This window comes from Lipotes vexillifer, unplaced genomic scaffold (assembly GCF_000442215.2).
Source record: "Lipotes vexillifer unplaced genomic scaffold, Lipotes_vexillifer_v1.1 scaffold1156, whole genome shotgun sequence".
NCBI lineage: Eukaryota > Metazoa > Chordata > Mammalia > Artiodactyla > Lipotidae > Lipotes > Lipotes vexillifer.
The window spans coordinates 266,367-279,571 of NW_006773601.1; the positions used below are offsets into that span (position 1 = coordinate 266,367).

General features: G+C 40.6%; 1 protein-coding gene across 6 annotated transcripts in view; it reads left to right on the forward strand.

Annotated features, from left to right (window-relative positions):
• The window catches only part of ICA1 (islet cell autoantigen 1), a 145,553-nt gene that overhangs the window by 105,552 nt on the left and 26,796 nt on the right, over window positions 1-13,205 (forward strand). For 5 of the 6 annotated variants that reach the window (XM_007448442.1, XM_007448440.1, XM_007448443.1 and 2 more), the window contains one exon: window positions 12,053-12,150. The exons of the other annotated variant lie outside the window; for it this stretch is intronic. In XM_007448442.1, coding sequence (XP_007448504.1) covers window positions 12,053-12,150 — 98 coding nt within the window. The remainder of the gene's footprint in view (window positions 1-12,052; window positions 12,151-13,205) is intronic. 6 annotated transcript variants of the gene reach the window in all.

Consider the following 13,205-nt stretch of genomic DNA (forward strand, 5'->3'; position numbering starts at 1 on the left):
AGCTAGAGAGGCCGTTAGAAAATCTTATAAAAAGTAAAGATTTGTTTCTATCACCAGCAATGAAGCAAGCATCATTATTATAACAGACTCTAAATGTCAAAGAGAGAATTATGCCCCCTAGTAGGGTCTTTTTTACCACATCAGTATTCAATACAACAATAAGCCACAGCCATCCAAAAACACAGGTTGAACCTTGGTACTTGTTACTGGGAGATGAATTGTGGTGAACTTGAGCCTAATGATTGGCCCTGCTCCTTTAAAGTACTTGTTTGATGTTGCTAAAGAGAAAGTTGTGCAAGTCTAGTACACTTTATTACTTTTTACTTATTAAATTAAAATATACTCACTTAAGAAGGCATTTTCCTTTCTTCCCTTACTTCTAACAAATATCATTTTATTCTGTGAGTACCATCCAATATAGAATATGATTTTTTCCTAACACTACAGTCCTATTTTCTAATTGAAGAAGCAACATTAAACTCAGTGATTTCTCAACCCAAAAGGAATACATGCAAAATGTCAGGTTCTCAGTATTACAACTGAAGGTGGAATCACTTTGCTCTGTAATGGTTGCTGAGGGTGAATACATATCGAGATATGGAAGTGATTTGGGTTCTAAAAGGATTTTCAGAATGGTGACAGAACACAGGGTGCTTTGTTGCCAGGTCGTATCTCTGAAAGGAAGAGACCAGGAAAGAACTAGTTAAACTTCACCTTGAAATTACCTTCCTTTTAATTTTTCAGGCAGTTTGTAAGTAGGTCTCATCACTTTGCTTGACAAAACATTAAGAAGATTTTTCTTTTTTCTTTTTCCTTAAAACACCTCTTTGATTTTGAGGTGCTTATAATGTCACTGCATCTACAAAAGTACTAAGACAGAAACACTTTAAGACCATGACCCTTTAATTGGAGGTCCCAAGAGGAACGCAAGACAGTCCCCTCACCTTGTTATATACCTGACCTGACCCCAGACAGATACCCTGGCCATCGAGTTTGTTTTTCCTGATCCCCTTGTCAGCTGGTCACTTACTCTTTCACTGGTACTTGCTGACATGCTGCATAGTGGAAACAATTGAACTATAAGCACTTGAGGGGACCGACCTTTTATTTCTTGTGCATCGTCCTTGGTCCAGCCAGATGTTCTGCACACAGCGAACCCGCAGCCTTCCTTATCACACTGGCTGGGTTACAGCTGTTGGTAAGGACTTCTCTGTGATTTACTGCTGCTTTCGGCGCCTTAGGAAGCAGCTATCCCGACCAAGGCAGATTGATTAAAATTATTATAACTCACACTACTCACATGTCTTACACAGGCCTGAGCAGAATCCCATGGATTAACCTTTGGTAAGGCAGCAAGTGTTAGGTTTTAGGGCATAAATGTGTGTCAGAGTTTATATTATAATGAATACAAAGGTTATCAGTCATTTGAAAGACAACTGTACATAACACAAGTTGGCCAGATGGAAGATGAGATAATGCCTATCTCAGATACAGTTTTAAAGAGGTTCAGATTTGAGTTAATTGCATATAAAGTACAGTATAAAATCATGAAATTGAAGTTGTGCCACAAGCATAGAAGAATCCTATATGTATCCCTGGCCTTCTGTGCTGAGGAAAATATGACTCCTTAAATTTTGCTGTGATATTTTTCCTGCAGAGAGGACCAAGCTGATTATGCTAGAGGCTTTCTGGGCAGGGAATTTAGTGAAAGTCTGATGGCAGTGCTTCAGATATAATTCCAAATATTTTGGGCAGATGATTACACATTGCCTTTTTTTTTCTTTTTTTTTTTTTTCTGTTACGAAGGCACCAAAGCAATTATTTGGGGAGAATTTTCAATAATTGATGCTGCAATAATATGCTATCCATACAGAAAAAAAGAATCTAGGGCTTCCCTGGTGGTGCAGTGGTTGAGAGTCCGCCTGCTGATGCAGGGGACACGGGTTTGTGCCCCGGTCTGGGAGGATCCCACATGCCGCAGAGCGGCTGGGCCCGTGAGCCATGGCCGCTAAGCCTGTGCGTCCGGAGCCTGTGCTCCACAATGGGAGAGGCCACAACAGTGAGAGGCCCACGCATTGCCTTTTACATCCCCCAAGCCTTCCTTAAATTATGGTTTAAGTAACAGTTTATAGTTCAATTGTAATATAAATTCAGTAGGAGTAATAATACATCTGTTAAGGTGTAATAAGATTATAATAATGTTGAGGATGTTAAGTGTCCATAAGTAAACCAAATAAACTATGCTTTTATTATCTTTTTAGAACGCTATTCATCTAGGCTTTCAATGATGACATGTTATATTAGAATCTGAAGCTAGTAGCTAATTACTTTCTTTATGTGGACTCAAACCCGTGTCATAGAACACTGTTATTACCCAGCCCATTACTGCACAGATGGAGGCACATTGCATATCATATTGTATGCCACAAACTATGAGAATGAAAGCCATGAATACCTTATGTATCACAGTCAAGCATGGACTATAACCTTATTTACCAACCCTCTTGCACTAATAATGTTTTAAAAATACAAGTCTTTTATATAAAAGATTTTGACTTGATCAAATCATCTTTCAGTACATATAGGTATACATATGTGTACACACATATGTATATATATGAGTGGCACTGTATATCAATAATGAATATTTTGAAATTTAATTAAATATTTTCATGGTTTACTTGTTCTTTGGATTTACCTAAGCAAATAGCCCCTTAAATGCCTTTTGGGATGCTGGCTGGAAAGAAAACATTGTCTTTGGGGAGGTGTGCCAAGCTCTGTTAATGAAAAGCAACCCATTTGCTTTCTTTGCTGTGGGGCATAGTCTGAGTGTGTTGATAATTGTGCTATTGCAGCTGTATTTCCTGACTGTTAGTTTTATGCTTGATGAAGGATGATAATTAATGTGTTAAACACTCAGTGCATCCTGTTTGAAGGGAAGAGTCTTTTGCTGCAGAATTACAGAGATGTAACTCGTGTCCCAGAAGTTCGTTTTATTTCTAATGAGCCTTTCTCTAGAAAATATGTGTAATTCTTTCTTGTATAATATTTTTATTATAAAAGTGAATTGAGTCTTCACCTCACACAGCTTGAAATTTTTCCAAGTGACAATTTTGACATTTTAGGAATATTTTGTGGTACTATTTTATGTGACAACAGCTGTTACATTTTTATTCAGGCCTGACTATATTGATTCTACATTTATTGACATATTCCTTCATCATTCTAATTTCATGATAAATACATTTTTGTAGCATTTTAACTTTATGGAAAATTTAGCCTTGAAATTTAAAGTTAACAAAAAAATTGTTAATCTAATAATTGTAACAGCTCAAGTTGAAAGTTGAAAGACTATCTTTTGAGTGGTTTCCCATAAAAGAAGCAATTCCCTAATCTCATATCTTCAAGCAATAAATATTTATTGGTTCATTACAATGCTACTAACATATAATTTTGCATGAATTATCATTAGTGTGTTAATTTTATGCTGATTCCACATCATTCGGGAATGTCTTTTACATGGTAGAAATTATCAAGTCATGGGGATAGGAATGGAATGTGACTAGCCCTATCTTGAAAGCTTTTTTAGAGAAAGTAATTTAGACTAAGAGTTTACAACTTTTTTTTTTTTTTTTTTGGAAGAAAACTAAAAGAAATGCTGTCTATAGGAAAGCAGTACCTGTCTTAAATTACCAGTCTTCAGATGTGGTCATGTTTGCTTCATCCTTTCAGGATGTCACTTACTTATACATTTCCCCACATATCCAGAACAGGCATCAGGAAAAAAAAAATTTTTTTAAGAAAAAAAAAAAATAGCCCTCAGGAGTCAAGTGGCTTTTCACTGGAAAATCTAAAATTCTGTTTGTACCAGTGGCCTTTTGTCCCCTATCTGGCGTGCTGGCACATGCGCTGGGTTGGATGTCTTTATAGAGAAGTGAGCATTGGGCCCTTTGAAGACGTGGACACTCTCCCTGGGGGCTGGTTGAAGGGAAGGCATGTCCTTCTGCACTGGTATTTGTGAAGAGATGAGGACCTATATTGAATGGCAGTGGTCAGTAGCAGAGTGTAGTCCTGTGATGTGCCCCACTGCAGTGTTTGGGGGAGGAAAGCTGGTTTTTGACTCTGGTTATGGGATAAATCAAAGCATGTGGGAGCACAAGCCCTGGAGCCAGCCAGATCTGGCTTTGAGTCTAGCTCTGTCACTGCCCAGCCGTGTGGTGGTGGTGGTGGTTGTGAGTGTGGCAGCCTTGGTGGTGGCACCAGGAGCTCCATGGGCGGGGGGGAGGTGGGGGAGGGATGGACTTATTAAACATTCCGTAGTGGGTACAGAAGACAGCCATTGGCGGTATCGATACAGAAGGGTTTGTTGTGGTTGTCAGGTTCTGGAGCCCAGCTTCAGTTACTTTCTTATGCACCATTTTCACCCTAGGTTATTAGTTTTGCACAGGCAAGGCTTTATGGCAGTGGAATAGGAGGTCTCACTAACCTTGCCCAGGGAAACCCAACCTCCTCCCTCCCTACTCCCCCAGACGCTCTGGCAGCCTTTCTGCCCTGCAGACCCTGGTCTGGGCTCAGGTCATTCGCACCAGGGATAGGAGAGGGCAGGGCCGGCCTGCACCCCAGAAAAGCAAGAGGGTGTCCCACCCCTGTAACAGGGCTAAGTCTAAAAAATGCGCTTTGGCTTTGCAAGTGGCTCTTGGTCTGTGCCAAGATTTTAACTCTAAGGAAACCTGAATTTGAAAACCTAACTGCATGTTCAAAAATAACCATTGAAATGGATGTGCCAATGTTCCTTCCTCTCTCTCCTGGGGTCTAGGACTTAGCACTGTTATATGGAACATCATTCTACAGACTCAAATGCTTTTAGCTCTAACAGTTCAAAAAACATCTTTTTCTAAATTTTGTTTTTCTCAAATTTGTATGCCTCACAGCCTTCTTCCACCCACCCCATTTCTCAGTTAATCACTTGAACATTTACCGACAAGCCACATGGCTCTGTAGTTACTTGCTTTGAAAATAAAGCCATAATAGTTTTTATGAAAATTGGGTAAATATCCCTGCAATGCAATTTTAGTTGCCAGTCCCAACATGGCAATTACTCATGGTGAACATCCAGAATATCCTTTTAGACTTTCAAGTTTTTTCTCAGTGTCTTTACTTTACACAGCATTTAGCAGAATGATGTTTTTCCCCAAGCTGCTCCAGGCCAGATCATTGCCAACAGCAAATTGGGATGCATCCAGGTCACTGGGAGAGGAGCGGTAGAGAGACTGACCGTGGCTACCACTGAAATCTGAGGTATTTCAGATTGGATGGGGACAAACCCAAGCGTGGCTGGTCATCCATTCATCCTTGATGACTGACATTGGTTCTTCAGGGCAGCTGGTAGCCCAGGCCCTGTTCACAACAGTAAGATGCTTCTCTCTGCACCACTTCTTCTTATTTTCTACCTCTTCCTTGAGGGAAAAGGAAAAAATATTAGCATTGTGTACGTAGTTACTTTATGCCAGGCGTTCTGCTAAGGGTGAAGTGCAATAATGTCTAGAAGAATTTGTCATGGTACGTGTGACTCTAATGTACCAAGGTTGGGTCTTATAATGAATAATACGTTAGGTTCAGCATTGACATATAGAAAGTGCATATATTTTAGTTAATCCTCAAAGTAGCCTTGGGGAAGTGGGCATACTTGTTCTTGTTTCCATGTTTCAAATGAGGAAACTGAAGCTCAGAAAGGTCTAGTAATTTGCCCAAGGCCACATGCCCAGTACATGCTAGATCTGGAAACAGGGATACTTATGCTTCTTTCACTCTGCCCTGTGGCACTACTTTCAGGTGGTGTTCTGGCTGTGAGGCAGGAGGGTAGAGAAAGCAGAATCGCCACCTTTAAAAAGTACAGCTATAGGGCTTCCCTGGTGGCGCAGTGGTTGGGAGTCCGCCTGCCGATGCAGGGGACATGGGTTCTTGCCCCGGTCCGGGAGGATCCCGCATGCCGCTGAGCGGCTGGGCCCGTGAGCCATGGCCGCTGAGCCTGCTCATCCGGAGCCTGTGCTCCGCAGCGGGAGAGGCCACAGCGGTGAGAGGCCCGTGTACCGCAAAAAAAAAAAAAAAGTACAGCTATAAATTTTCAATTAAAAATAGCACTTTAAAGTATTTGCTTGAAGGCAAAAAGCATCTTTTATATGTCAGTCTTCGGATACCATGACCCTTCCTTTAGAATTTGAAATGAAGCCCTCTGCATCTCCTTGGCACTTCATATGAAAGGGGAATTCAGTAAATATTCTTGGCCTGGCTATTCAATACAGTTTCTTAACTAGTTGTAGAATTGTAAAGACCTGGATTTAAATATTGCCTATACTTGTTAATGGTTGAATGGCCTTAAGCAAATTACTTCACCTCCCCTGATCTCCATGTCCATGTCAGGAAATCAGAAGGACAGTGTTTATCTGGGTTTTGAGAGATGTATGAAACATGGAATGTGGTACCTAACACAAAATGAGCCCTTAAGACATCTAATTCCTTTTAGATCTTTAAAAGTCATTGATAAGAAAGCACGTTTTGAGTGCTTACTATGAGCTTGGTACTCTGCAAAGACATTATCTCAGTTAATCCTCACAATGTCCCAAGGATGGTTTACTTGTCTCCTTTGTTCTGATGGGTAAACAGAGGCTCCCGGGGTTGAAGACCCTTTTCCATGGCACAGCACTACGTGAACTATTTCCGAAGTCCATCTCTTTCTAGTACACTGTGATGCCTTCCCAGTACTAATTTTCCATCTTTTTCTTTTTTTTTTTCGGTTGTGCCGGGTCTTAGTTGTGGCATGCGAATTCATAGTTGCGACATGCATGTAGGATCTAGTTCCCTGACCAGGGATGGAAGCCGCATCCCCTGCATTGGGAGTCGAATTCTTAACCACTGTGCCGCCAGGGAAGTCTCCATCTTATTTTAAAGAATAGATTGTGTTTATTTTTCTGTAGTTTTACTGTTTAACTTTTTTGTTCTATAGTAGAATTCAAGAGTACCTTCTGGTCCTAGATTAATTTGTGTTCCTTGTACAGTGCCTTTATAAATTTATAGCTGCATGGGTGGGGAGGACATGTGAGCTAAATGTCTATAAATTATGTGGCTCATACACATCATCATGGCCTCTGCTTTTTATTCCTCATGTGCTACTAATTATACAATCACAAATATACACAAACCCAACTGAGTTCAGCATCTTTTAACCATGCCGTGCTATTTTGAGCACTTTTATTTCCTTTTATAAACAATTATTTGGCACCTTTATATACATATCGTGTAATTAATGGGAAGTAGCCTAAGAAAATTAAAAGTAATAAAGATTAGAGGAAACGTTACCCAGTTGTCAAAGTTAAACATTAAATTTAGGTCGCTAGATGAGGGCTGATTGCTGTCCTTTTGCCTGTGAAATTTGTTTTGCTGAGTAGTTTTGCTTTCATTCAGATGAATGTTGCTGTTGCTTTTATTTTCCTAATACAGGAAGTAGTAACTCCCTTTATTATATTAAGCTGTTTCCTTTCTAAGACACTTTTGCAAGCTCGGTCTGTAAGTTTCCTCTGTCACGCTGATCTTACATATTGTGTGTGTGCTTCCTGAAACCATTTAAGCATTGATGGAAACTATTAGCATGTCAGTGCAGCCTTAACAGAGAAAGGTTACTTGGTCTAAAAACATTCCCTCCTTCACAGAGAACCTTTCAGTCTTATATGATGTTGTATTGCTTCTAATTCATAGTGATTTTCCCAAGCAATTTTAATGAAGGGCCTAGAAGGTTTGGGGTTTAGAAACAGAATGCTTTGACGTTTTATTTCTGGACATGGTTTTGAACATGGCTTCCATCAGCCAGTGATTCAGACTACAACCATCTGATGGCTGCCTTGTGTGCACAGTCAGCCAGGCGTCTTAGATTCATTTTGCCTGAGCAGATGTTCATGTCACACAGAAGATGCTGTCACCTCTGACTTTTAAGGATGCTACAGGGTTAAGCGTTTTCAGCTGAGTTTTGGACTTTAATCTGAAGAATTCACCTCTACCCGCCTGCCCCCAGTTGGGCCTTTATAATCAAACCTTGGAAAACGTCGTGATTCACCATGTAGAATATCCTGTATCTGATAGTCACACCCGGGAACTGATTTTGAAGGAGGAAAGCAGACATGATTTGTCCTCCATAATGTTTCAGAGTTCCTCTAAGCCTCTTTATATCTTCAATGTGTACCATCTTTTGTAAGAAACAAGTTCCATATGTGGTGTTGCAGGGTTTTTTCCCTTGCTCTGCAGAGGAACATATAAGCTTAGTTTGATCTAAAACCCTCTCTTGCTTCAAGAGACGCCTTCTGAAAATGTTCTAAAATTGATTGTGGTAATGATCACACAACTGTGACTATATTGTAAACCATTGAATTGTACACTTTAAATGAGTGAATTCTGTGGTATGTGAATTATATCTCAGTAAAGATACACACACACACACACACACACACGCACACACACGAGTCTCCTTAGTTCAAAATTCTAATATTTAATAAATAAGCCCATGTGCTCAGTATTAATTTTGCTTATGATTTTATAAGCCTTTTCACATTATTCCCCTAGCCTTTGAATTTCCTAGCTAAAGAGCTCTAATTTTTGCAGTTTAACCTCACGTACATTAATTTATCAACCAACAGGTGCATACACAGCACCTCTCTTGAGTGGCAACAACAAAATTGTTTTAAGGACAATGGTAATAGAAGGAAGGAAGGAGTGATTGTCACAGGAATTATTAATAATAAAGTAGCAATTGGAACTGCAGCCATTCTGTTGGTGAAGCACAATAGTGACTTAACCGTGATGGTGGTGACAGGGAGCCAACAATTGAGTGCCTGCTAATGGCCCAACAGGAGCAGGGGATGAAAAGAAGGAATAAGTGGTTTACATCACAAAGGGGTTGTCTGAGAGCTGCTGGAGTGTGGTTCTGAGGGGAGGTCAGGCTGGAGACAGAAGGGATGATAACCATGGAGCTGTCAAGGGCATCTCAGGGGCTTAGGCGAGCACTGTGGCAGCTAGACATGGCCGGCTGAGAGCAGCTGTCCTGGCCCTGCCACTGTTGATTGATACAAAGGAAATGCAGAGAGAAGATAACTGAGCAAACCAGGAGGCCTGAGCAAAGCGTCACAGAATCTAAAAGCAAGACTTGGAGCCGACGGAGCCTTCTCTGGAAATTCTCCTGGCTTCACTTTGACCAGGGCTGGACCACTCTTTAGAGGATAAAACTGCTGGATGTGGGGTGTGTATGAGTGTGTGTGTGAGTGCCGTGATGGGCAGCTCAGCTGAAAAGAGTAAGTCCTTGACATCTGTTCAACTACTTGTGGTTGCACATTTCCAAAATGCACACACACACACACACGTGCCCAGCTTTTACCAGATGCCTTTGGGTGTACACACACGCACGCACACACACACACACACACACACACACACACATATGAAGAACACCAAGACTATGGTCCATATTCCAATTGCTTCATTTGTTCCAATGCTGTCCTTCATAGCATTTCCCCCTCCAGCCAAGGATCAGAGTCCATTTAGTTGTCATGCAGTAGAGAGACAGAAAGAGCAAAAGAGTATAAGGAAACTAATGGGGGGCGAAATGTTAAGTACTGAGGAATGTGGGTAAAGGAACATCCTCCCTGTGTGACCCCTGTTGACCTCTTTATCCCAGCCTCATGAGACTTGTCCTGTTACCCACTACTCTACAGCCGAAACAAGCCAAGCTGTTCCTACTGCTAGGCCTTTGCACCTGAGGCCCGTGGTTCTCCTGAGCTGCACGTGGATGGCTCCTTCCTGCCATTTAGCTCTGAGTTGAAATATCACTTCCAAGAGAGGACATTACTGCTACCTGCTATCTATGACCCAATCACTTTCTGTCCCCCTATAGCAGTTCTCTGCCTGGATCCATCACTAGCTTATAATTTTGTCTGTCTTGTGTACCATGTATCCCCAGTACCCAGAATAGCCCATGGCCTTGGTATGTGCTCAAACACTATTCGCTGACTGAGTGTACTAATCTAAATGTCCAGAAATAGGGAATCATTAAAAACGATGGCAATGCCCTATGGATGTGGTTTAAGCAAGAAAATGCTTCAGAATCCTAATCAGGGGACATATATTCAAAGAGAACATTTAGCCCTACCTTACAATATTGGCAATATAAATTAAACATTTATATTTTTTTAATTCAATATTAAATGTTTAAGATATATAAAATCTTTTTTATATTCTGTACTCAAATTGTTTTAATTATGAAATATCTACATAAATTAAATTGGTTAAGAGGGCATCTGTGCTCTATAAAAATATCTACTACACAAACAAGGATTCCAATTGTATAAGTCGTATGAGTAAGAAAAAAAAGGAAATATTATAAAAATAATAACTATTTTAGGGAAATGGAATTATGAGTAATTTCTCCTTTTTTACTTCCCAAACATTCTACATGTGGTTTTATTACTTTTCTAATTTAAAAAATATTTTTAAAAGACAAAACATAATACAGGATATGTATAATGAAATACTAATAAAACTGTAAGTGCAGTTTGGAGATGGAAGGACGTTCTTGAATTTGGCATGCTCAGTGAATGACGCTTTATGAAAAATAGTAGTAACTGGTCTGGACTTTGCAGAGACTGATAGGACTTTGAGGATAGACAGATAGGTAGAGAGAGCTTTTTAGGTTAAAGCAGCAGAATGAGCAAAGATAGGTAGGGAGCAACTAGCACACAGGAGACTGTGAGGAGAGAAGCCTAATTGAACGGAAGGACATGTGAGGTTAGTGGGAATGCATCTGGAAGAGTAGGATAGGGTCACATTTTAGAAGATCTTTTAAATTGGGCAGAGAAGTTTAGACTAGAAATGGAGGGAAATAAGAAAGTACAGTGGGTTCTTGAGAAAAAGGGTAATGTGATGGCCTGGGTGTTATAGGAAAATTATTCTAGCAGGAAGAGTGACACCAGTGTCCATCTAGTGTCCATGGCAGACACCAAAACCAATCACAGCTCCACTCTGCCAAGACTCAGCCTTCAGACCATCTTCAGCCAGCCCTCCGGTCAGCCATCAGTAATCAGTCCAAGTTGGCATATGAAAAGTTATTGCCTCCTCTGTGTGTGTGTCATACTAGAAAAGTGAAGGGTGGGAAGGAGGGAGACAGGAACAGAGAGGTGAAGACCCAAAGGATGAGGGCTTTAATAGTTCTGAGAATATAAGCAGGATAAGTATCTTGAGATATTTCTTTTTTTGTTTGTATTATAATTAGGCCAGAAATAGAGATCTTTTTGTATAACTCATTATTCAGTTGTTATAGGAACGTATTGCTTTTTCAGGCTTTGTCACTGGTGTACAGTTCCTTGGCACTTCCTTTTCAAAAAAAAAAAACAAAAAACACCTTTCCTTAAATATTTAATAAACTTTAAGAACAGTCGCTCAAAGAAATTATGTGCCAGAAAAAGACTCTCACCCGTTTTTAACCTACAAAGATTTGGATGCACCTGCTCTGTCCACTCATGGGAGTTAACTTGTCAGAATTTGTTAAGTCACTCTTTTGGGTTTGAAAAAAAGGTTTGTTTCCTCTTGTTTTTAAAAAGTAAGTTGTTTTATATTGCAAAATAGCAAACAAAATTTAAAATAAAATTGTCTCATCTTTGGGGGAGAGAAAGCTTCTGCTCTGTCAGTGTGTGGGCTGCAAGCAGAACAGAATGTTTATCTTAGCTGCATGTTAAAGATGGAACATAAAGTTAGCAATAGCCAAAAGGTCTTCTTTTGAATAACTTATCACAAAAGGGAAAAACATAAATCTAGTGGCAAAACAACTCTCCTTTATAAGCTAGTATTTCTTGGATAGGTCTGAGAACATCCAAAATTTCATTTCTGTCCACTTGTTTGGTTCAAGGTTACCTCCCCAAACCTCTAATTCAGGGTTTGATTACTGGGACCAGTGGCAGTTGAGTTTTTAATTGATCTTTCATTTTCTTTTGTTTTCTTTCCTATTATCCTGATCAAGAGCTTACAAGACCCTATGAAAAAGCTGGTTGAGAAAGAAGAAAGGAAGAAGATTGCCCCGCAGGAAAGTGCAGAGGCCTCAGTGGAGGAACCAAGTCAGTAAGTCACGGCTCCTTCTCTTGGCAAACCTTTCTTCCCACAGGTAAGGCCATCGCCATCCTCGCAGACCGAGTCTGCCAGGGTTTCTGACACAGGGTGATTGCTTTACTTCCTCACTTCTCTGAGTAGATGTACTAAAATTGAGGCCAAACTCCTCCCCTCACATATTCCTGCTAGGCCGGGACTCAATTATCCCAAGAGACCCCTTTCTGGGGTCTTAGGAAGGGCAACTTGTGAGGAGTTGACTGGGGCAAGAGAGGGCAAAGGTCCCCAGTACTCCCTGGCCTCAGACCCAGCTTCTTGCTCTCTGGGATTTCTGCACCCCATCTATTCCTTTTGTCACCATCAGTTACAAGATCCTGTCCTAGATAGGAAATCCCCAGCTTTTCTCTCATAGAAGGAAATAACTTATTAGCTTACCTCATAGCACATGTAGTACTCAGGGGTTATGATACACAAGTGTTGGGTCTTGACATTTTGTTTCTCCATGCAGACTTTCTGTTTCCTCCTCTGTGAAGCAGAGAGCAGCTTTGAGCGCAGGAAGTGACTCTCCATCATCATTTCTTGCCTCTTTACAGAGAAGGCTCCTCCAGTCATTTTTAAACACTGAGATGAACTTTTCAACATATGTGCTGCATGATTCCTCATCTCATACAGCAAGGAGGAGGTTTACAAGTGAACCTATGTCTTTCTCTGTTGAGATGTCGTAGCCCGTGGGATGGGGTTAATCTTGAGCTGGCTAACCTAGTAGATTACCTTACCTCCATTTGCTCTTCCTTTTCCACACAAAAAAGTTTAGATGACAATCTTTTGCTAAAACAGGTTTACATTTTTACTGTGTTTCTAAATCAGGTTTTAAATATATCTTTTTTGTCTGACGGAAGTATTTACCACCAAGAGTAGGCTTCTTTCATTTTTTTTATTTTTTATTTATTTATTCTTTTGCGGTACGCGGGCCTCTCACTGTTGTGGCCTCTCCCGTTGTGGAGCACAGGCTCCGGACGCGCAGGCTCAGCGGCCATGGCTCACGGGCCCAGCCGCTCTGCAGCATGTGG